General features: G+C 40.6%; 1 protein-coding gene across 2 annotated transcripts in view; it reads right to left on the bottom strand.

Annotated features, from left to right (window-relative positions):
• Positions 1-497: 497 nt before the first annotated feature.
• dhx15 (DEAH (Asp-Glu-Ala-His) box helicase 15) overlaps positions 498-26,103 on the bottom strand; it is a 117,420-nt gene continuing 91,814 nt past the window's right edge. For both annotated transcript variants that reach the window (XM_041205005.1, XM_041205094.1), the window contains exons 10-14: positions 25,482-25,673; positions 24,066-24,188; positions 16,132-16,322; positions 11,214-11,383; positions 498-1,170 (exon numbers count right to left, since the gene is read on the bottom strand). In XM_041205005.1, coding sequence (XP_041060939.1) covers positions 1,053-1,170; positions 11,214-11,383; positions 16,132-16,322; positions 24,066-24,188; positions 25,482-25,673 — 794 coding nt within the window. In that variant the 3' untranslated portion in view covers positions 498-1,052. The remainder of the gene's footprint in view (positions 1,171-11,213; positions 11,384-16,131; positions 16,323-24,065; positions 24,189-25,481; positions 25,674-26,103) is intronic.

A 26,103-nucleotide genomic window follows, 5' to 3' on the forward strand; every position in this document is an offset into this window, starting at 1 on the left:
TCAGCTATTCTGAAGTCAAAAAGCTCTTCAAGCCCTTGGCTGTCCACCCAAAAGGCTTTTTCCTTTTGGCTTCTAAAAGCATTTTAACTTTCTCAATAACATCTCCAAAATGACATCAACTCCAACTTTCACAACTTCTGCACTTTCCTTAGTTGGTAAAGATCTTAAAAACCCAAATTCAGCAAAATACATATGTAAAGTTGAAAAGATCAGCACACTGACCACAAAACAAAGAGTGCTGTCAGAAATAAAGCTACTACTTATGGCAACAGTACAAATGGGCTGGAAGCCAAAGGAAAGACGGCCATACAGGGGTAACATATCAGAAGGCAGGAACAGGAGTCACATGCACTGTGCAAAAATAAAATCACCTAAGGGTATGTGTCATCTGTGGTCCCTTCTAAAAATTGCTTGGCTTACCCAAAGAACGTAGAGAATCAATGATGAAAATTTATTTCAAACTACCTTTTTCCAATAAGACACTGCATACACAAAACTTAACTTGTCACTATACCTTTATTTAAGTCAAAAATTGGTGTTGGGAAAATTCAGAGGCGCCTACATATAAATTTTCCAAGTTCTTTGAATCTCTACAACTTTCTAGTAAGAATGTCAACATGGGCAGGATCATGCAGTATGTGGTTGAGAAATACATACTTTAATTGCCAACTCTGAATCACTACAAGAAATTCAGACAGGATTGTAATAATGATGAAACTCTTTAAAAATTAACAGTTACAGCATTATTCTGAAACCTTTGCCCACCCCAGCCCCATAAAACCCAACAGGGTTTGTGACAAAAGTCAACATAACAATAAAAAAAGCCACATAACACTAGCAACATACTATGTTGCTCAACACAGTGTTACACAACCTGTCATAAACAAGGTTTTTTAAAAAATAAAGTGAGGAATTGTCCAGCCATTTGAAAGAAAACATCCATAGGTTTTCCTTAATAGACAAATTAAATTTGTTATATTGGGCAGAATCTGAAGTCCATACTTCTTCAATATGAAATCTGCATTTGTCTGGCCTCCTACTTAAGAATTACTTCAGTATTGAGAATATTCCTTGGACTGAAGTTTGCCAATAATGCGTTCCAGTTGTCTTTTGGCCTCGCACTGGGGAAAGTTGCCCATTTCATAGTATTGAGGAGCGATCTTCACTAACCTATTAAAAGAAAAGGTAAATTTTACCATTTCTGAAAAGTTACAAAATAGAAATGCTACTAGTATCAACAAACTCAGGCAGAAATCAAACTTTGTTCTTTTAAAAAAAAATGTTGCCACTTGATAGAATTGGTTAGAACTGTGTGAAGATGTTTTCAACCTGTGCAATCCATTACCTAGATAGCTACAGTTTAAAAATCATTAGAAAACTGAACGGTTGGATTAACAAACTGTGGAGATCAAAAGGTAGTCAAAAGTTGAACACAACACAATTGCTGTTGTAAAATGGGGGGCGGGGGGGTGGAAATAGCTAGTGCAACTATTGCAATATTGGTTTTAAAAAAAGAATTTAATACAGAGTACCATAAAATAGTTTTCAGCCATAATTTCCAACTTAGGAGATGCATAACTTCGAGAGTTGTTTGGAAGATGAGCAGGCAAAGTAGGCTAAGATTTCAATACTTCCACACAAGAGGAGGAATCAACAATCACCTCTATCAGCTAGCGACAGTTGGTTACAAAGCAACTCTAGGAAAATCCCTGGAGTCAAGCATGGCCTGGCAGATGTAAATCACCAGCTCACCAATTCGCCATGCAGTTTGAAACTTACCTTTGGGAGTTGGCTATCTTTTGTTGCCAAACAGGACCACCATGCTTTGATCACCGTCCCACATCAAAACCTCCAATGAGCCATTACTGATAGTCAGAAGTTGATATCACTCTGTGTACATTATTACTGTTGTTCCATTGCAACAGAGCAATTCCAGCTAATGCCCCTTAAAAGACTTACAGCTAACAGAATGCAACCATGATCCTCAGCAAATGTTTTACACACACCATACGCCCATTCAAATGGTAGACAGAAGTCTAAAATTCAGTCTAGGACAGCTCCCCTGGTTTAGGAGGGCACTCACAATCCAATTTTCCTGCCAAAGCCAAAAACCAAAGCTTGCTTGCCAAAACATTTCACTTAACCCCTAATCGCATTTCAACATGGAAGCAGGAGCCTAGATTTTCCAAACAAATGCGAAGCTTAACCGGACTAAGTCAATGTATAATTTATGCCTGTTTAGGCTGACCTGGTGACAGATAAAAAAACGCTGATGCAGGAAGCTAGGAAGTGGAGGGAGACTCTCACTGGCACAAAGTACTATAGGGCTCGAAATGGGGGCAATGGAAGGTGGTGGCCATGCACTACAGAATGATTAATGATTTTACTTTGTCTAACCTGGTAATGAGGGCTTGCCTCACCTACCAAGAATGCATATTACTAAGCATATATGCCCTTTAAATGACCCCTCCTGCTTCCATGTTGAAGTGTAATTAGGAGCTAAGTGAAATTTTTTTGGCAAGTAAGCCTTGGTTTTACAGTGCAGGAAAATTGGATTGAGAGCGCTCTCATAAAACTTGGCTCATCATTACAGTCCTCCGAGTTTGGTTGGAGGGGGGCGGTTGTGATCTGGGAAACTGTTGGGTAGCTAGGTTCAGCAGGGCAAAGGGTAAAAATCCACCAAAATGTTGCCCATTTTGGATGAGACATTAAACCAAGGTCCCGCCTGCCTCTTTGGGTGGATGAATAAGTTCCCATGGTACTATTTCAAAGTAGAATAGAGGAGTTATCTCTGGTATCCTGGCCAATACTCGTTCCCTCAATCATTTCTCTTTGCTTTGTTCTCTGATCTACTCTGGTTCAATTCCCATTACTAGATCCAGTACAGATTTTAAAAAAAAATTCATTCATGGCTTGTGGGTGTCGCTGGCTAGGCCAGCGTTTATTGCCCATCCCAAGTTGCCCTTGAGAAGCTGATGGTGAGTACCTTGGAGGGTAACTTCCAGGTGGTGGTGTTCCCATGTGTCTGCTGCCCTTGTCCTTCTGGATGGTAGTGGTTGTGATGGTGCTGCCCTAAGGAAGCTTGTGACTTCTTCCAATGCATCTTGTAGATGGTACACACTGCTGCTACTGTGCATCGGTGGTGGAGGGAGTGAATGTTTGTGGATGTGGTGCCAATCAAGTGGGCTGCTTTGTCCTGGATGGTGTCAAGCTTCTTCACTGTTGTTTGAGCTGCACTGATCCAGACAAGTGGGGAGTATTCCATCACACTCCTGACTATTGCCTTGTAGATGGTGGACAGACTTTGGGGAGTCAGGTGGTGAGTTACTTGCTGCAGGATTCCTAGTCTCTGACCTGCTTTCTCAGGCACAGTATTTATATGGCTAGTCTAGTTCAGCTTCTGGTCAATGGTAACCTCCAGGATGTTGATAGTGGGGGAATCAGTGATGGCAATGCCATTGAACATCAAGGGACAATGGTTGGATTTTCTCTTCTTGGGGATGGTCATTGCCTGGCACTTGCATGGCACAAGTGTTACTTGCCACTTGTCATCCCAAGCCTGGACATTGCCCAGGTCTTGCTGCATTTGGACATGGACTGCTTCAGTATCTGAGGTGTCACAAATGATACTGAATATTGTGCTGCGCATGAAAGAAGTCTTGAAAACACAAAAAAATAACTTTCTTCTCCTCCCCCTACCTCTTCCTTTCAGTTTATGTGAGGGTGGTGGTAGTTGAAATCTCTTAAGAAATTAATCAATGTTTCTCATTTCATATTTGGCGAAGTTAGTTACTTCTGAGATCCCCAACATATCAATGTTTGTACCGAATCTATTATCTGACAAACTCTAAGTTATAAATCTAAAGAGCATCCCAGATTTCTAACTTTCATGTAAAAAAAAAGTTTCCTCATTTCATTCATGAATTGCCTGGACTTCAAAAAGTCCTCCATTTGCTGAGATAGAGTGGTTGTGAAAGGCACTATATAAATGCAAGTCTTTGTTCTTTATCCACCAGAAAAAATAGTTTCGGCTTCTCCCCATCCAGTAACTTATTTTGAACACTCAAAACTAATTCACTTCTCAACCCTAACCTCAAGGGAATACAAGCCAAGTTCATGTAACCGGCCCTTTAAGCCCTGGTATAATTCTGGTGAATCTGCCCTCTATCTATTCCAAAGCTAACATATGCTCGAGGTGCAATGCCCAAAACTGAATGCAGTACTTCAGAAGGAGTCTGACAACTGAAGAATACTTGGTACTCCCCACCCCTCAATTCCAACTTTCTTGAGATAAGACCAACATTCCACTCACTTTTAAATGATGTACTCAGATACAGAAAATAGTTAGAGATTTGAGGACATGTATTGTCCAAGCTCTTTACTACTCCAATTCATGTTTCTCACCATTAAAAAATACTCTCATCTGTCTTTCTTGAATCCAAGGTGGGTTACTTCACTTCCCTACATTGAACCCCATCTGCCAGTTTGACTTAGATTGACTGTGCCGCTTTTTAACTTCCTGCTCCTTCTACACAAGGCAATGTGTCTCCTTACAAACTTTGTTACACTTTCTATTTCTTCAATCAAGTCATTGATATATAAAGGTGAAAAGGCTGAAGTCCGAGTTATGTGGAAGCAACCTGGTCACTCTGTTCATAAGATTCCTATAACTTCCCTACAGCTGACTTAACAGGTTTATAGATTTTTTTGGTGCTCTCCACCCACACCATCCCGTCTTGAATAACGGAGCAACATTTGCAATTTCCCAATCCAAACAACGACAATATAGCACCCTTAATGTAATTAAATATCCCAGGGTATGTCACAGGAGTGCTATCAAAAGAATTTGATGTTAAGCCAAATAAGTATATACTTGCGCAGATAGCCAAAAGCTTAGTGTCAAACAGGTAGGTTTTTAAGGAATGTTTTAAAGGAATAGGGAGCTATCAAGGCGCAGGGGTTTTGGGAGGGAATTAGGACCAAGACATCTGAAGGCACAGCTGCCAATGGAGAAATGATTAAAACCTGGAATACTCAAGAGGCCAGATTAGAGGCATGCAAACATCTAAGAGTTGTACAGCTGGAGGATAATATAAAGATAGGAAAGGACGAAGCCATGAAGGCAGTGAGAAGTTTAAAATCAAGGTGTTGCTTGACCAGTGTAGGTTAGAAGTAGAGGAGTGATGGGTAAACTGGGCTTGGTGCGCTTTAAGACATGGGCAGCAGTGTTTTGGATGGCCTCAAGTTTACAGAGGGTGGAACGTGAGAGGCCAGTCAGTGCATCGAAATAGTCAAGTCTTGAGATAAGAAAGGATGAATATGAATGAGAATTTTAGCAGTAGATGAGATTGGGGTGGTTGGGGGACGTGGGGGGTGGGGGAGTGTCAAGCGATTTAATGGAAATAAGTGGTCTTAATGATGTGGATACATGGCTGGAAGCTCATCTCAGGATCAAATATGACACCAAGGTTATAGTCCGGGTTCAGCTTCAAATAGTTGCCAGGAAGAGAGATGGCGAGAGTGGCTAAGGAATAGAGTTTGCAGCAGGAAATGAATATTTAGCTGGAGGAAATTTCTGCTCATACAGCACTGTATGTTGGACAAACAATTTAGCAACTTAAGAGGCAGTGGAAGGGTTGAGAGGGGCAATGCATGTGACAATTCATTCATAAATAGTTCAAAGTTCTTTTTCCATTGCATTTTCAAACAGGATGATAATGCTTATAAATGCATGGTTTTCTCGACTAAGGAAAGCTGTAGAACAGTCCATGCATGCAGAAAAAACAAGATCACCAGATACAGCTTACATTTTCTGATCCCTGCAATCTCATGTAGGTTGAGGCAGAATATGAAAGGCAATAGTCAGCCACCACTAAAGTCCCACGTAAATTGAACATACAAATGCTATTAAATTACACAACAAAAACAGAATTACCTGGAAAAACTCAGCAGGTCTGACAGCATCGGCGGAGAAGAAAAGAGTTGACGTTTCGAGTCCTCATGACCCTTCGACAGAACTTGAGTTCGAGTCCAAGAAAGAGTTGAAATATAAGCTGGTTTAAGGTGTGTGTGTGTGGGGGGCGGAGAGAGAGAGAGAGAGAGAAGTGGAGTGGGGATGTGGTTGTAGGGACAAACAAGCAGTGATAGAAGCAGATCATCAAAAGATGTCAACAACAATAGTACAAAAGAACACATAGGTGCTAAAGTTAAAGTTGGTGATATTATCCAAACGAATGTGCTAATTAAGAAGGGATGGTAGCGCACTCAAGGTATAGCTCTAGTGGGGGTGGGGAGAGCATAAAACATTTAAAAAAATTTTTTTTTTATAATAATGGAAACAGGTGGGAAAAGGAAAATCTTTATAATTTATTGGAAAAAAAAAAGGAAGGGGGAAACAGAAAGGGGGTGGGGATGGGGGAGGGAGCTCACGACCTAAAGTTGTTGAATTCAATATTCAGTCCGGAAGGCTGTAAAGTGCCTAGTCGGAAGATGAGGTGTTGTTCCTCCAGTTTGCGTTGGGCTTCACTGAAACAATGCAGCAAGCCAAGGACAGACATGTGGGCAAGAGAGCAGGGTGGAGTGTTAAAATGGCAAGCGACAGGGAGGTTTGGGTCATTCTTGCGGAAAGACCGCAGGTGTTCTGCAAAGCGGTCGCCCACTTTACGTTTGGTCTCTCCAATGTAGAGGAGACCACATTGGGAGCAACGAATGCAGTAGACTAAGTTGGGGGAAATGCAAGTAAAATGCTGCTTCACTTGAAAGGAGTGTTTGGATCCTTGGATGGTGAAGAGAGAGGAAGTGAAGGGGAAGGTGTTGCATCTTTTGCGTGGGCATAGGGTGGTGCCATAGGAGGGGGTTGAGGAGTAGGGGGTGATGGAGGAGTGGACCAGGGTGTCCCGGAGGGAGCGATCCCTACGGAATGCCGATAGGGGGGGTGAAGGGCAGATGTGTTTGGTGGTGGCATCATGCTGGAGTTGGCGGAGGATGATCCTTTGAATGCGGAGGCTGGTGGGGTGATAAGTGAGGACAAGGGGGACCCTATCATGTTTCTGGGAGGGAGGAGAAGGCGTGAGGGCGGATGCGCGGGAGATGGGCCGGACACGGTTGAGGGCCTTGTCAACGACCATAGGTGGAAAACCTTGGTTAAGGAAGAAGGAGGACATATCAGAGGAACTGTTTTTGAAGGTAGCTTCATCGGAACAGATGCGACGGAGGCGAAGGAACTGAGAGAATGGGATGGAGTCCTTACAGGAAGTGGGGTGTGAGGAGCTGTAGTCGAGATAGCTGTGGGAGTCGGTGGGTTTGTAATGGATATTGGTGGACAGTCTATCACCAGAGATTGAGACAGAGAGGTCAAGGAAGGGAAGGGAAGTGTCAGAGATGGACCACGTGAAAATGATGGAGGGGTGGAGATTGGAAGCAAAATTAATAAATTTTTCCAAGTCCCGATGAGAGCATGAAGCGGCACCGAAGTAATCATCGATGTACGGGAGAAAGAGTTGTGGAAGGGGGCCGGAGTAGGACTGGAACAAGGAATGTTCCACATACCCCATAAAGAGACAGGCATAGCTGGGGCCCATGCGGGTACCCATAGCCACACCTTTTATTTGGAGCAAGTGAGAGGAGTTGAAGGAGAAATTGTTCAGTGTGAGAACAAGTTCAGCCAGACGGAGGAGAGTAGTGGTGGATGGGGATTGTTCAGGCCTCTGTTCGAGGAAGAAGCTAAGGGCCCTCAGACCATCCTGGTGAGGGATGGAGGTGTAGAGGGATTGGATGTCCATGGTGAAGAGGAAGCGGTTGGGGCCAGGGAACTGGAAATTGTTGATGTGACGTAAGGTGTCAGAGGAATCACGGATGTAGGTGGGAAGGGACTGGACAAGGGGAGAGAGAAGGGAGTCAAGGTAACGAGAAATGAGTTCTGTGGGGCAGGAGCCAGCTGAGACGATCGGTCTACCGGGGCAGTTCTGTTTGTGGATTTTGGGTAGGAGATAGAAGCGGGCCGTCTGAGGTTGGGCGACTATCAGGTTGGAAGCTGTGGGAGGGAGATCCCCAGAGGAGATGAGGTCAGTGACAGTCCTGGAAACAATGGCTTGATGTTCAGTGGTGGGGTCATGGTCCAGGGAGAGGTAGGAGGAAGTGTTTGCAAGTTGACGCTCAGCCTCCGAGAGGTAGAGGTCAGTGCGCCAGACAACAACAGCACCACCCTTGTCAGCGGGTTTGATGACAATGTCAGGGTTGGACCTGAGAGAATGGAGTGCAGTAAGTTCAGAGAGAGACAGGTTAGAATGGGTGAGAGGAGCAGAGAAATTGAGACGACTAACGTCGTGCCGACAGTTCTCAATGAAAAGATCAAGAGAAGGTAAGAATCCAGAGGGAGGGGTCCAGGTGGAGGGAGAATAATGGAGATGGGTAAAAGGATCCGTTGAACTGGGAGAGGACTCCTGCCCAAAGAAGTGAGCCCGGAGACGAAGGCGGCGGAAGAAGAGTTCAGCATCATGCCGAGCCCGAAATTCATTGAGGTGAGGGCGTAAGGGTATGAAACTAAGTCCTTTGCTGAGCACTGAACGTTCAGCATTGGAGAGGGGAAGGTCAGGGGGTATAGTGAATGCATGGCTGGGGTTGGGATTGGAAGATGGGGTGCGGACGGAGGGACAGGCAGGGGTGGAGGGTCCTAGAAGGGTGTTGGTGTCAATGAGTTGTTGGAGTTTGCGTTCCTTCGCACTTGAGAGAAAGAGAAAAAGTTTCTTGTTGAGGCGTCGGATGAGCCGAAGGATAAAATGAAACTGGGGGCACGCGCAGCTTTGAAAAAGGGTACGGCGGTGCTGCTGGAGGGAGAGGTCGAGTGTGTTCATATGGCGGCGCATGGCACTGGGTGTGGATTTCAGAATGTGACGGGAACAGCAGTCCGAGAAACGTTTTATGTCCCCGAAATACCTGTAATCCTGGGTGGGTTCGAAACATGAGGGGTGGAATTTCAGTTGAAATCCACGTGGGGTAAGTCGGAGATGGGAGACAGTCACTGAGAAAGGAGATATGGCTGTGAAAGCGGGTTTTAGTAAACACCTTGTCAAACAACAGGAGGGAAATGGAAAGCAAGGAAGGTGAGCAGGGCAAAAGAGAGGAACGGAAATCTTGTCGCAGAAAAGAACAGAACTTCTTCAAGGAGGTAGGCATTTCTTGAAGAGACTTCCACAGCTATCTCGACTACAGCTCCTCACACCCCGCTTCCTGTAAGGACTCCATCCCATTCTCTCAGTTCCTTCGCCTCCGTCGCATTGTTCCGATGATGCTACCTTCAAAAACAGTTCCTCTGATATGTCCTCCTCCTTCCTTAACCGAGGTTTTCCACCCACAGTCGTTGACAGGGCCCTCAACCGTGTCCGGCCCATCTCCCGCGCATCCACCCTCACGCCTTCTCCTCCCTCCCAGAAACATGATAGGGTCCCCCTTGTCCTCACTTATCACCCCACCAGCCTCCGCATTCAAAGGATCATCCTTCGCCATTTCCGCCAACTCCAGCATGATGCAACCACCAAACACATCTTCCCTTCACCCACCCTATCGGCATTCCGTAGGGATCGCTCCCTCCGGGACACCCTGGTCCACTCCTCCATCACCCCCTACTCCTCAACCCCCTCCTATGGCACCACCCCATGCCCACGCAAAAGATGCAACACCTGCCCCTTCACTTCCTCTCTCCTCACCGTCCAAGGACCCAAACACTCCTTTCAAGTGAAGCAGCATTTCACTTGCATTTCCCCCAACTTAGTCTACTGCATTCGTTGCTCCCAATGTGGTCTCCTCTACATTGGAGAGACCAAACGAAAACTGGGCGACCGCTTTGCAGAACACCTGCGGTCTGTCCACAAGAATGACTCAAACCTCCCTGTCGCTTGCCATTTTAACACTCCACCCTGCTCTCTTGCCCACATGTCTGTCCTTGGCTTGCTGCATTGTTCCAGTGAAGCCCAATGCAAACTGGAGGAACAACACCTCATCTTTCGACTAGGCACTTTACAGCCTTCCGGACTGAATACTGAATTCAACAACTTTAGGTCGTGAGCTCCCTCCCCCATCCCCACCCCCTTTCTGTTTCACCCTTCCTTTTTTTTCCAATAAATTATAAAGGTTTTCCTTTTCCCACCTATTTCCATTATTTTTAATAAAAAAAATTTTTTTTTTTAATTTTTTAAAAAACCTTTTATGCTCTCCCCACCCCCATTAGAGCTATACCTTGAGTGCCCTACCATCCATTCTTAATTAGCACATTCGTTTGGATAATATCACCAACTTTAACTTTAACACCTATGTGTTCTTTTGTACTATTGTTGTTGACATCTTTTGATGATCTGCTTCTATCACTGCTTGTTTGTCCCTACAACCACACCCCCACTCCACTTCTCTCTCTCTCTCTCTCTCCGCCCCCCACACACACACACCTTAAACCAGCTTATATTTCAACTCTTTCTTGGACTCGAACTCAAGTTCTGTCGAAGGGTCATGAGGACTCGAAACGTCAACTCTTTTCTTCTCCGCCGATGCTGCCAGACCTGCTGAGTTTTTCCAGGTAATTCTGTTTTTGTTTTTGTTTTGGATTTCCAGCATCCGCAGTTTTTTTGTTTTTATCTCTGTATTAAATTACACAGTCTAAATCATTTAAATATGATTGATCACAATGTCTGCAGCCTGATTATAGGTATTTGGTAATGACTAAGTAACACAAGTGGATAGTTTTAATGACCATTACAAGAATGCTCCAGGAATGGTAATCAATGTTTCTCTGAGCATTATATAACATATGAGCTATGCTTCAGTTGTACAATTTCATCCAAAAGAACAGCTATTTAACTTTTCCATTGACTAAGTGAAATGGCAGGTGTAAATATTTTGAAGGAAATGTGCATCAACATGACCAAGGCAATGAGTTTTGGTTAATGATCACTTAACCCTTTCTTTTTGCCATATTAAAATTCTGTTGTTGACATTTTTTTCAGTCTAGATAAAACTTCAGAATTAAAGGTAGAGGTCAACAATTATTATTTAATTAAAGTAACTAAGTTTGAGCCTGGTTTGAACTATTTTAATTGATGCTGGAAATTCATTTCATGATTCAAGACTGGATGTTCAAAATTAAAAACTTAACTAATGAGGCTATAAAGCAGCTTGCAGCAAATGCAGAAAAATACTACAAAATCTGTGTCGCAGAACATTACCATTCAGGTTTGATGTCTGTACAGGTGCGGATGTAATTTTTAGTGGTAAGTACAAATTCATTGTAGAGCACCCACTCGGGTTTATGGTCCAGGACAGTAGAGGGATGAAGCTGCACAACCTGGTTATCTTTCACCGTCAAATAGTGGCCTGTGCGTTCCAAGTGAGCCACCTAAAACAAAAAGTTAGACAGAAAATAGCCATTAGTCATCACAGAGCATTCTGGTAGAAGTTTGGGAAGAGGGCAGGTTGGGGTGGAAAAAAAGGAAACAAAAACCTACTATTCTTTGGAGCATTCTTATTGCAAGATGCTGCGAGCCTCGTATAAATTGAATTGTCAATTAAACCTGTAGTCAAAAGGAAAAGTCTAGTATCCATGATATTTTAATTGTTATTCAGTCACACGGATGCATCAAATTTTTTTTTCAGGTTTACAAAGAAAAGCACACCTTCTTCAGGACATTTATGGTTGAAATACGTATCAACAGTTTAAAAAAATACAGGGAGAATAAAATACCTTGGGAATGCTCTCTGGGTTAAGTACTATTCTTTCCAAAGTAGAGAATGAATGTAAATGTCACAAAAATATCAAAAAGCAAAATTAGTTTAATGCTCAAAATAAAAGCAACTTATACAAAGATTTGTCATCAGATTTACTGTAATGCATGTGTCACTGTGCCTTGCTAAAGGTATCGGAAATATCTCAGACATAATAAGAAAAAGTCATTAACACAAAACAAACAACAACCAGTAAGCCATGCTTTTTATTTATTCATTTTTTGCAGAATTGAAGTTTCCAGTGTGAAGGTCATCCAACAACAATTGTTTTACTACAAAGCAGATATCTTTACTATTGTCTTAACCTGGTCATGCTTAACTTCAAGAAGTTTAAATGTCTCCCCTTCATATAAATAACTGTGGATCTTTCAGAAATCTTATGATCTTAAAATACTAGAAATATTTTATAATTTACTGAAGTATAAAGTATGCACCTGTCACAAATATTTAAATAGCTTGACTAAAACTGAAGTTTCTTGCAATTCATAGCATTCACAAACAGTCTTTCACTTCTCTGCCAAGAGTTCCACATAACACCACATTGCATTTCTGGCACTGCAATGAACTTATTATTTCACTGTCAAGCCCCAGCATCCCATTAAATTATCAATATCTACCATTCCTCTGAAGAGCATGAGTCATACCATTTATAATAACCTACATCTATTTCCAGGCTTTTTGATTCTGATGGTAGGTTTTTTAAATCTGATGCCATCCACTAGTCAATTTTCTCCCATCACTCATTCTACCATATGCCTTTCATTTGTATTTCAGCACACCCACAGCACGGAGATGTGCACTTAAAATGACTAATAAATAAACGGCCCCTTTAACAATACAATCACCCTGTTCAGACTCAACAGTTTCTTTTATGCTGAAGGTCAAATAACTCGTCTTTTTTGATTATATTTGAGGTAAAGCAAATTTTTTTATATTCAGAGACAGTAACTACCTGTTTGATTATATCAGTCCTGTTTTAATCTGCGCACTCACACAACAAGTCCTTAGATACTATACAGAGAGCTACTGTATTGTTACAAAGAAATTTATGATCAGTCAACTGATAACCCTTTCACCAATCCTGCTCCCCTGTCCCCCCCACCCCATCCCGCCAACTGTTGGTTGCAAACTAATTTTTTTCAGAATGGCATCAAAAGCAATTTGCTCAAACCTAGAGAATACAAAAGCTATTATATGTGCTGTGGTTATGGTGTTGACAAGCAAGACTATTACCATTTACAACTGTCCATTAGCTATTCCTGTTGGTACCAAGGGCAAGTTTTTAAAAAATTTTCGAACTATAATTAAAGCCCCAGCGAGGATGAGAAAAACTACAACCGCTGCTAAAAGTAATTCCTGAACTGCTAAAAGTAATTCCTGAAGCTTGAAAACCAAGAAAGAGACAAACTCCAATGCTGCTTCTTGCAATTTTTTTTTAAACTACTAGCACCAATATTCAATCGGAAGGATTACATTTTTGCCAATCAAGCGGCGACATTAGACGGAGCCCTTAAGTTATCAAAATGATTCTGTCATCACCAGCACCAATTCTACACAATGTGCAACATAGCAGTCCCTAGGTACAATCCAACTTGGGGGATGTAAGGGGGGAAGGGTGGGGAGAAGAGAAAGAAGACAGAAAGTGTGCAAAGAAGCAAAGCAGAGAGAACAAAGTTCCTGTACTTTGGGCGGAAGGTATGGTGTAGGGGGGCAAGAGTGGGAGTAAAACAGAAACAGCAGAGATGACAAAAAAAAAGAGAAGCAGAGAAGGGAAACGGTTAAAACTACAAAACATGGGGATATGCATTGGAGAGGGGGGCCGTGGGACAAGAAAGATATCATTCTCTAACTGCATGCAGTGCCTAGGATTATACAACAGAACTCTTTTCACAATGCAACTAAAAAATGCACAGCCACCTTGCCTCAAATCCTAGCGACTGCACAGCATAATATAGATCAGTGTTTGTCTAATTTTTTTGGATGATAAAAAATCATCTTTAAGAGCTGATAAGCCTTCAATCTGACAAAATGTCCAAAGCAACAAATATGCAAAATTATAATTTCTAAATTCAAGAGTTAAGTAACCTGTGGCTTTGTGAAGTAACAACAGATTTGAGTAGGAAGCCAGCAGCAATGCTTAATGCAATAACCAGCATATTTAAGATTACCACTGTACAGCAACAGATACCCTAGTAAAAGCACTGTACAGCAACAGATACCCTAGTAAAAGTATAGCGCATCATGTTTCATCAATGCACAAACCCATAGGTTGTTTTGTTAGGAATTCTCACCTATTATTAAGTGAAATGAAGATCAATAACAAAACTCCAAAATAACAAAAAGAGAAGTTTCAAATAAATCTACAATTGGAAAGGAAGGGAGAAAAATCTGCACGAATAAAAGGTTGTAAGTACTTTTCAAACTGCTGATCAACCTTATGAATTCTCACAGCTACATGATGCCATGAAGCTAACATTTTGCATTATGTTATTGTGGTTTATTGCAAAATAGGTTTATGAATGTGTCTGTGTATGGTTCTGCTCTGAGAGATTTAATTGAATTAAGAGTCAGGTAGACTGCAAGGTTGAAATTATCAAAAGAAGTTAGGGGTAAAAGGCATTTGAAATGCAAATGAATAAACATGGATGAGGGCAGCATGTAGGGTGTGAAGGAAATTTGCATTTTTAGGTAAGCGAAGACATTGTTTAGGTTTCAAAGGGATGACAACTAACAAGATAAGCAAGGCCAAGCAGTAAGTTTATTTTTCTCAAAGGTACTGACCATATTGGCAACACGAAAGACTTTCATATTATGGGAAAAGTAAATTTCCAAAGACATACACAACAATGGAAGTTACAGATTAAAGAGAGAGAAACATATATAAAGGATGGAAGGGTGTGTTGGGGGGCCATGTAAGATCTAAAAGGACCGTGTAAAACAGCCTAGGGGAAAAGCCTACAGCTACTTTTGCAGAAGTCTGCCATGTCCAGTAACCAAAGTTGGAGAAAGCTTTTGAAATCCCACTGTTGTGTGGTCTGTGGTAAACTTGCTGGATTGCTTATCTAAATTTTAAATCTATTTTGGGCTGTTGCCTTAAAGAGGGTGTGTAGTTGGGAGTTTTTGTATATGCTTGAAATCTTATCTTTTGTTAATAAATGTTTTAATTTAATTTTTAAAACCTCTAAAGGTGTTAGTGGGCTCATTGCTTCTAAATTCAGTGCACAAATCTTCTCATAATAAATACAAATTGCAAAACCGTTGAGACGGCGTGGCCAAGTTTCTCTTGTGGATTTGGTTTGCCTGCTGCACATCATAACAACAAACAACTTAAATTTTGCTCAGTTCAGATCACCAAAAAGACCTAATCCATTTTCAGATTCTGAAATACAAGTCCGCTGATATCTTCCATTTCTTTTAAAAGTTAAAGCATTCAGCTGCTCAATGAATTTAGAACTGATGAACATCAAGCCAGAAACATTGACCAATAAATTATTTTCCCTTGTGAAATAATAGGGAATGTTGTAGAAATCATTATAACATAGGTTTGATTTGTAAAAATATAAATAACCCTACCCAACAGAGTTGGGGGTATAGATCAGTCATCACATAATTGAATGGTGAAACAGGTTGGAGGGACTGAATGACCTGTCTGATTCTGTTACTGGTCAATATGTAAACTGAAGTTTTAAGTTGGCTACAAAATTACAAATTTTGCTGATTTCCGCCCCTCAGTTTCTGCATGCTCGTGTAACAGAACACTTTTGTGTTTTCATGCTCATTTGCCTTACAAAGGTATCAACTCTTGCTAACATAATGCTCCAAAGACGACTGCCACTTTCCAGTATAGTGGACTGAAGCAGGCTACCACAGCTGATGCTGAACTTGTTTTCACCCAGCAAGCATATCCAATAGGCAATTGTCACATTGCATTTTGTACTCCCTGGTTCGAGTATTCGGCGAGTCTCAAGCTCCCCACCCTGATCCCTTCTTTACATTCAACTTTCAGGGCAATTTTTTTCTTTAATTTTAAGTTTCATTCCATTATGATCTTATTTTGCTTTGAATCGCACTTCACTTTCAGCTCCTTTATCAGCAGTTCTCATTCTCACGTTTCAGTCATCCTGCTTTTTCCCCTTTGTTCACAATTTATTTCTAAAATGCTTTCTTTTTTACATTAAAAAAACTGCTCCCGTTAGCAGCTTGTTTCTACCACACTGTGCAAACACACACAATTGGCACATGTAGCACAATGCTTGATTTTACAACCAGCAGAGGTTTAAAACTACAAATGAATGAAAGAATCTCCTAATGTTAAATTACTGTATATTTCACAAACACGAGAAATAACAATTTTTACTATACCTGCATAAAGTAGCCAGAAACCAGCGCCTTTCTAATGTTTATGTAATAGTCTCGACTTGTGAATTCTGTACTCCTCCGAGGCAAGTTGAATCGGTCCATGATTCGTGACAGCTGTTGACGTACATTGTCAGCAGACATCAAGGATCTGTAGTTAATAAAGTTGTCATAGCACCACTGAACCGACTCATGGTCTAAAAATAAAAATAGTGCATTGTGATTAATAAACATACTGCAATTGAATTATGGCTTTATAAAGCAATTAAAAAGCCACTGCAGCTTAAAATAGCCCGTTTTATGAAAGGTCCCCATCGAGGTCATAAATTTGCAAGTGCCCAATCCAAATCAGAATCCAGAAGACTGTTGTGAGGAAGTGCCAAATGGAGACGAAGTGCTTTGCCACAGGCACAAGGGAAGAATCACAGGGATTCACTCTCGGGTGTCTTCAAGCATTTTTTTTAATGTCAGCTTTCACAAAGGTGTCATTATCAAAGGCAGATCACCCATCCACTCAGTCAGAATGATGCCTGGTCTGATGCAAACCATGACATTAAATTGTAAAACTACACAGCCCCACTTACAATTTGTAAGAAAAATGCTATTAAAAGCTAGATAGTCTTAACTAAAATTAGCCACAACAACTGCCAGCTGAGACAAATTTAATATTTTGCACTAGTGCCAGGTCTTTAAAAATGTTGTTAATTGTAAGTGGGGGAAACAATCTGACTGCTGCATTTAATTTGAGTAACTGACATTCTACTTTGTAGGAAAATTGGTAAATTCAATAAATTAACGTAATGGTATTCTGAATTCAAGGTCACTTAATCCAAATTTCCATTTTGCTGGGTTATTGGGCTATGAAGAGGAGAATTTTCTGTCCATGAAACAAAATATTCTGATAATTTCTTTCCTCACTACCTGCTTGCCTTCTCTTGAAGATGCCAATTCACACTTCTATGCTGTTTTACATGTTCTGGCAGCAGCCATTCTTCATGCATAAACACAGAGCGTCAGTAGGTTCTGTGCCAAGTCAATTCTGTCCTTGCTTACTGTCCTCTTCCACATGCGCCTACCCAATATACAATCTAGCTGGAGTCAATGAACAATCCTGCATAGCTCTTAGACATTGTAGGGATCCATATCACCCCCAATGGGGTGAATTAGCTCAGCACAGACCTTCCTGACTGGCACAGACGACTATCAACTAAAGCAGCAGACTCATCTGCAAAGCCACCAAGGAAGCGGAAAACTTCAGAAGATTTTACCCTGCTCCTTATGTAGATCTGCTCCCAGGTTATTGTCCATCCCCAGTTGCCAAGATTGTCATGGGTTGCACGTGATGAGTGTCAAGTCTACTAAGACTCCTACATGTGTCTCAGTTTCATTCTCAACTACTTCAACCCCACTTGTGGAGCATGTGTTGCTTGTTTTGTTCTTCCCATGTACATATTTTTCATTTGCCTACATCATGAACTTGAGAAAATCTAGAAAGGTCCCAATGAAGAACCCATAAAGCCTGGCAGTGCTACTTCCAAACATTTTGCGTTAAACAGAACGTAGTCCCTAAACAATTCAAACTCTAATGGTCCATGAAATACGAGCAAACACAGCATAATGCTGAAAGGAACTGGGGATCCTGGCATGCTGAATGTCCCAGAATATGCAGAAAGTCATGACAAATAACTTGCTAGAGCACCATTGTATAATACTTTCCCATTTTATTATAAGCTTAATCTGTGGGTGTTTAACTTATATAGTAACAAGAAATGATTTGCTCCCTACAGATAGCTTTTTTTTGGCTTGATTCGCTCCCTGACAAGAGCATTATTTATAATTATCTACCACTGATCCAACTGTCACCATTGGAAAACAAAATGTCTCTATGAATCTAATGAAATACCCAACTTCCTAAACTGGAAGTGATGCCAATGGACATTCTTCAACATACAGTACACGCCCAACAGACTGGGTGATGTTGAATTCTTTAGCTTTCTAAGCTCATCTATTTTGTTCTGAACATTGCGGGAAATGTGGTGCAACACTTTCTTATATGATGATCATCTGCAACAAGTGTGAATTTTCCCACTCTTCTTAAGATGCTTTGGTGATAGTACAGGCAGGGAAGTGCTAGGTTTGTTTCTGATGCACGTAATGTGTTGTCTGGGACATTGCCAGATGTCTGATGTATGTCATGTTGTATGACAAAGGCCCATCACCCACACAGAGAGCTGAATATAAATTTAAAATCTGTGCTTTATTCCTTTTACATTTACACTTCCATTTATTTCAATCTGCCTTGTTTGTACCTTATATCACTGCTTAAGAGGCAAATGATCGTATGATGATATTACCTTGTGACCTAAAGAGCTGGGCTTTTTCTTTCTGTTTTTAAATATCTCTTGAAAATGACAGCCAGCTTTGATGCCCAGCATTAACACCATAGGAAAATAAGGCAGCCAAAAAGCACAAAAACCCTACAGAGGCTGGAAAGATCAAATGGTCAACATTGTATTAATATCTAATGGGACCCACTTCTTTAGAGACTGAAGAACTGGTCCTTTTGCTGTGGTAAAGGTCCAATGTAACCACTAAACCATCAAGGGGAGCAAGGAACTGGCAGAATGGTGGAGGTCCTAGTTCTCAGGGGAAGAGATCACAAGCAGCACCATCTATCTACGATGTCAGAACATGTTGCATGCTCAGCACATGGTTTCCTCAGAACCCATCAATCTAGATTATGCTCTTGTACTGGGTGGACAATGTGAAATGAAAAATAAGCTCCAAGGAATTTTGAGAGCTTTGAGTAAAACAATTCTGAACTGCACTACCAACGGTGCAATTTACACTTGTGCTTGTGTTTCAGCATAGTCTGGAATACACCCTATAAGCCGATCATTAGTGAAGACTAACTGAAGTTTGGATCTTTTTATCTTAACAGCAGTTAATTAACTTCTTGGAATGTAAAAGGTCAGAAGCTGACTCAAAGAAGAGGTTGCGAGACAAGTTACAGAACCTGCGTACAGCCAATTGAGTATTTTATCAAGGAGCTTGAAAATTGATGATACCATTTTACTGATGAAAATTTCAATAATCAACATGACATACATCAGACACGTGGATCAAATAAACAGGGAAACCAAATAAGGCAGGGGAATGGGACTAGGCGGAATGCTCTTTCAGAGAGCCAGTGCAGACATGATGGGCCAAATGGCCTCCTCCTGCACTGTAAAATGCTGTGATATCGGCAATTGTCTAAAAAATGACTATGGTCATAAGCCAACCGAAATCTTTTCTTGATTTGCACTTAAGTTACATGATGCTTGTTGAAATACAAGTAATCATAATAATTTAAGATTTAAGTCAAATCAAAAATTTCAATTGCTACATGACATGGGTTCTGTGTTGGGGCCTTAACAACAATTCACTTATTTATTAATGACTTGGATAATTGGATACAGAGTCACATTATCAAGTTTGCCAATGACACAAAGATAGGTGGCATTGTAAGCAGGGTAGAAGGAAGCGTAAAGTTACAATGAGATATGAATAAATTAAGTGAATGGGCAAACTCTGATGAATGGATTTCAATTTAGGCAATAGTGAGGTCAACTTTAGATCTAAAAAGGTTAGAACTGAGCACGCTCTAAATGATGGAAAACTAGAAACAATGAAGGTCCAAGGAGACTTGGGGGTCCATGTACCCAGATCATTAAAATGTTATGGATAGGTACAGAAAATAATCAAAAAGGCTAATGGAATGCTGCCTTTTATGTCTAGAGGATTAGAAAACAAGGGGCTGGAAGTCATGTTACAATGATAGAAAGGCTTGGTTAGACCACACCTGGACATACCGCATTCAGTTCTGGGCACCACACTTTGAGGATATACTGACGTTGGAGGGAGTATAGTGTAGATTTACCAGGGTGATACTTGGACCTCAAAGTTTAAGTCACAAAGAGAAACTAGGCAAACTAGAGTTGCATTTCCTGAAATTCAGAAGAGCAAGGATGATTTGATCCAAGTTTTCAAGATATTAAGGGGAAATGGTAAGTAGGTAGAGTTAAACAGTGGATAGTTTGGGTAGTTGAGGACAAGGGGCCATAGCCTTAAAATTAGAGACAAACCTTTCAGGAGTGACATTAGGGAACATTTATGCACACAAAAGGGTAGAAGTAGTTTGGAACTGTCCTCCACAAACAGCAATTGATATTAGATCAATTGTTAAATCTAAAACAGAGGTTGATATGTTTGTGTTATCTGATGTTATTAAGGGATATGGGACAAATATGCATATATGGAGTCAGGTCACAGATCAGCCGTGGACGTAACTGAATGGTGGAACAGACTTGAGGGACTAAATGGCTACTTCTGGTCCTCCTCAGGATATACCGAAGTACTTCACTGCTAAGGTAGTCACTGTTGTTTTGTCGGCAAACATGGTGGCCAATCTGTGTACAGCAAAGCCCCCCCCCCACCCACCACACACACCAATACCGAAAAGAGATAAGTGACTAGGTAATCTATTTTCGTTGGTTTTGGCTGAGGGATGAATATTGGTTAGGGCAACAAGCAAACTCCCCAGCTTTTCAGCAAAATAGTGCCAAGGCATCTTTTCCATCCACCTGAGGGGGCAGACAGGGCCTCAGTTTAACAATTCATGAGAGGCAGCACCTGCAACAGTGCATCACAGCCTCCATAATGTACCAAATCAGTAACCTAATGTTCATATCCAGAGCTTGGATTATTCTCTCGACATTCCGACTCCCGAGGACAATACCACAAGGCAAATGCATGCATCTTTTGGAGGATGACTGAGCAATAAATGTTGATCAGGACAACAGAGAGCACTGCTTTTCTTGCTAGTGCTGTGGAATTTATTTTTAAACCTCCACCCCACCACACCCCTGCCCTCAAACCATGTCTCATTCAAAAGATGCAACATTCCCTCACTGCTGCAGTGAAATATTGATTACTTTCACAAGCCCCTGGAGTAGAATCTGAATAACCTAATTCAGGGTGTGTGCTGCCAATGGGCCAAGCTGCCATTCAAATGCTTTGTTTGCAAAAAAGGAAACATGTTTTTACTTGGTTACTTATAACGTTTCACAATGCAATGTTGGTGTTTAATAATTAAACAATCTAGGTCATTCAAACCACAATAAATAACATAGTCAATTTAAAATTTATAACAGTGATCCAGACCGAAAGGAAATGAACAAAGTGACATGCTTACATAATAAAAACTAAAGTACTGGAAATGCACAGCAGGTAGATCCACATCTAAAAGGAAATATTTTGGCTGGAATACTTCTGGAAAGCTATGCATAAACTCCTCCATCTTTCTTTCAAATGCTGACTGATCTAATGAGTATTTTCTTTTTGTTCCAAATGGCAGCATACAGTTTTCTGAAGCCGCTGAAAGGACTGCAAAAAGCAATATGCTCAATAGCCATTTGGAATCGAGTACTAGTGACAATCTGGACAACGACAACTGCACATTGTGAAACAAGTGATGATTTCTCCAAAAATGGAGTTGAAATTAAAACTAGAAGCAATATTTGGGAATTTCTTTGGTTTGGGGGGGGGGGGGGGGGGGGGGGGGGGGGGGGTGGTTGAAAGGGCTCCATGCAATGAGGTAAACTTCCTAACCTGATCATTTTGGGATCCTAAAGTTTGGTAAGAAATAGAAGAAAAAGTAGCCACCTCTTTTAAATGTATTTGAATAAAAACAGTTCACTGTTAATTCAAAGAGCAAACTTTAAATTAACTGCAGTTCAAATTACGCAATTTAAATGAAACCGATTATTGCACAACTTCAATTCTAATATATTTGCTCTTTCTTCCACTCTTACCTATTCAATCATAGCTATATCATCTCTGGCTATGTCTTCTGTTCTCAACTTATTACCTATGCATGCACGATCACACCAACCCCTTCCCCCTCCCCTAGCCAAGGAAATATCCTTGACACCCTCCACTTCCTCAGCTAGATGCTGCTCCTTGGCAATATCATCTGAAGACAAAATTTTAAACTTACTACATGTATGCCAACGACACCCAGTTTTCCTTCTCTCTCTTCCTCCTTTTTCAACCGTCCTACTGCCTCTGTGTTATTGGGAATGTTTACCTGACATTACACACTCTGGGAATTCCTCACTAATAACATCCACCTTCCCCTCCATTTTGAAAGGCCACCTCTTTGACCACCCTTCATAATGTCTCTTCCTGTGGCTTACTGTCTGATTTTGAGAGACAACATGTCAGTAAAGTGTCTTGGGATAATGTCTACATGAAAGATGTTATACTAATGCGCAGGTTGCATTTCAATTTAAAAGCAATTTTGATGAGGGTCACTTTAATTTAAAGAGCAACCCACAGATTAGCACTCCCACACATAATGGAGGTCACAGTATTAACCCCCTGAGGAATATCATAGGCACAATGTCCAACTTTCCATCCAATTATCTGAATGCACTGAAAATTGGGTAATGTGGATTTACGATTTTCTAGCTCGCATGCCTTCCTTGAAGGAGTGTCCAACTTATAAGCCAGGTTTGTGTAGAACTCTCCCCAATACAGGGCATATAAAGTTCCAACGAAGATGCCAACAAACTATGCAAATGGAGTTCTACCTAGTTAGAGCCTGAAATCCAGCTACTGGTTTCAAACCAGTAACTGTATATTCTTGCACACAATATCAACCTAAAAAAAAACTCCACTTTCACCCCATTATGAATGTCCTAGTTATAGCTTCAGATGTTATCCCCTTTACAAATTAGAATGCAAAAAGTACAGCTATTCGACTACTTATTCCTTTCTGGTTTTTAATGACAATTCAAAGGTTATTTACTAGAAGAAAACTGATAATATGTGTGAAGTAGAAGCATAATTGTAATTGGGAAACAAAAACCCACCTCTTAATGCCCTAGAGTTACTTATCTCTCCTCCCGCACAGAACTTCAAGATGAAGCAAATATAAATAAAGAATTTATTGAGTTTTGAATTACACTAAATTGTTTATAAACCCTCCCATATGTGGGATTCCTCTTTACAAATAATTAAAATAAACGTTGTAATTCAGTGAACATACTTTGTAGATTTTGACATTTTGATACTAAAATTGTTGTAAATTCTTAAATGGTGGAAACATCGATTAGTGCCTTTCGGGCATATCAACACATAAGCTTAGATGTTGTAACATCATATTCTATTGTTACTAAGTGTCTTTAATAGCATAAAATAAATCAAGAAAAAAAACCATAGAATATGTTTACAAGCAAGTCCTAGAGGACAGAATCTATTAAAGTGACAAGGAACTACTGTATTTTTTATATTTGTTCATGGGATGGGGGCATCTTTGGCTAGGCCATCATTTGTTGCCCATCCCTAATTGCTCTCATTTAGGAGTCAACCACATTGTTGTCTGGGTCTGGAGTCACATGGAGGCCAGGCCAGATAATAACAACAGATTTCCTTCCCTAAAGGTCATTAGTGAACCAGGTGGGTTTTTACGACAATTGGTAATGGTTTTGTGGTTTTAATTCCAGATTTTTATTGAATTCAAATTTCACCACCTGCCAAGGTAGAATTTGAACCAGGGTCCACAGAGCACCTCTAGAACACTAGTCCAGTGATAACAGCACTATGCCACCACTTCCCCATGACAGTAGATACAGGCAGTCCTGTAAAATGAGTAATTTAAAACAAAAACATCAATATAAATTTGGGCCAGCATTTAGTTCTATGAATGTAGTGATCTTCATGTAAAGCCCTCTTTAAATAACAAAATGTGCACAGCAATTCCTTGGTGAACAATTCTCACATGTGTATGCTGAAGCTCAATATTCAGGAGCTTGTTGTACAAAGTTGTGTAAATCTATAAAACAACCCATTTTGAAGATCTGCCCTTGATAAATAGGAAGTAAAAATTTACTTACTCTGCTTGAATGCATGGTAAACGTTGAGCAGGGTCAGGTGATCTCCATCTATATGTGCGAACCGCATCTTGGCTTCGTCGGCTGCTTTCTTAGCTTCCGTTGGGCGAACAAAACACTGTGGGACTAAACAATGTTGGTATGGGCCCAACACAGACGCCCATATGGATGAGTCACTCATTCACAGACACAGGAACAAGGCCTAGCTAGGTCAGTTCAGAGAGCATTGGGCAGGGCATGATGGGACATGGTCACCAACTGCATCTTGGACTGTCTACTACCTTGGCTTGGTACCAAACATCAACACCTACTCACATCTGCAAGACAAGAGTGTTTCAGAAGCTACACAATTACCAAATTTTAGTGAAAAAGGCGGTGCATAGGGCAATACAGAACTATTATAATGTATTAACTGAATGCCTTCTGCAAGCATTTTCCTAACCTACTGAAAATATATGTAACTGCAAAACGTTTAGTATTTGAAGTGTACAATAGATGACTTGAATCTCACCCTTGCAATAGGTTAAAAACCCAGGAAGAACAAAAGGAAGCAAGGGTGAAATTCTGCCCTGCCCAGCTGCTCTGAATCTGATTTAATCTATAGTACTGTACTGACATAGAGTTCAAGTCTGTTGTCTTGCTAAACATTATTTACAAAAATGTAATCAGCCCATTAACGGTTTTGTATAAGCATTAGGCAGGATAGAATCAGCATCATTAACGAAATACAAAACCACAAGTTACCTAAATAAGCAAGTGACCAATGTTCAGGTCACAGTGAGCATTAGTGCTGCCCATCTCTGCCAAAGGGATACACAAAAATAACCATAAAGTGCCAAACCATGATACTTTTTGTAGATCAATTATAAATGTTTTTAAGATTTAAAATAAGCCTTCATTTTCTCTTAGCCAATTATGAAATTCAAAATATTTTGTGTGTCTGTATCCTAAGGGAGTAGGGTTGAAAAATTACTTCTCTGCGATTGAAATTCTAAGACTGGGGTGAAAATTAGTTTCTTGTGCAGAATATTGAACCTCACTATGCTGAGCAGTCTCGATATTCATCAACACCTCTACTTCATTAAGCTTTCCTCCTTTACTAGACATCTGCTTGAACAGAAGTGATTTATGGGCAGAATAAAATGTTAAAAATGGTTAAAAAATACCTGAAATTAAGCATCAAACCTGGAAAATTGTAATCAGAATTAATTGCTTGAGCTTGTACATTCTTCAGTTCAAACCTTTTCAAAGCCTCCTTTCCATAGACCATTCAAATACAACATTATTCTATGGCTTTTACTGGGCATCCAAACAAAGCATATTCTTGGAATAGATCAACTCTACCACAAAATAACTGCTCATTAATTTGTTTTGTCTAACTGCAAGTCATGTTTTGACAATTGCGTCCCCGCTTATTACCTGACAACATTGCAGTGATGGAGAGAATCTCATTTGAACAGTTGTGTTCACAGCTGGCAATAACCATCTTGGCCAACTGTGGGTCTAATGGGAATTCTGCCATCATGGACCCAAGTTCCGTCAGGTCTCCATCATCATTCAGTGCAGCGAGATAATTCAAAAGCTCCAAGGCCCTCATCAGTGTCTCAGGAGCTGAAATGTAAAACATATAATTATTAGACACATAACCTTTGATGAAATAAAACCACTCAGCTGATGAACTATCTGGTATCCCTAATATAGATAAATATTTAGACATACAACTTCACAATGTGGCCTCATCTTTCTGCTGAATCCAATTTGGGAAACTTGACATCTAAATCAGGCCATATCGTCTTTTGCCATTCTGAACCCAAAAACATTCATGCCAACACAAACAGTGTAATTTAACTGACATGAAGTGAATAATATTCTTTCAGCATTGTCTGCTCTGGGCTAAATAATTTTCAAAGCCCAAGGACAAATAATCACATCAAGGATCAAATGGAACAGGGAAGAAAAACATTTTTAAAAGATGATAAGGGAGTTGATACTTCACCAGGAATATATTCTGCCAACAGGTAAGAGACCAATTTATACCATC

The sequence above is a fragment of the Carcharodon carcharias genome, chromosome 1 (assembly GCF_017639515.1).
Source record: "Carcharodon carcharias isolate sCarCar2 chromosome 1, sCarCar2.pri, whole genome shotgun sequence".
NCBI classification, from domain to species: domain Eukaryota; kingdom Metazoa; phylum Chordata; class Chondrichthyes; order Lamniformes; family Lamnidae; genus Carcharodon; species Carcharodon carcharias.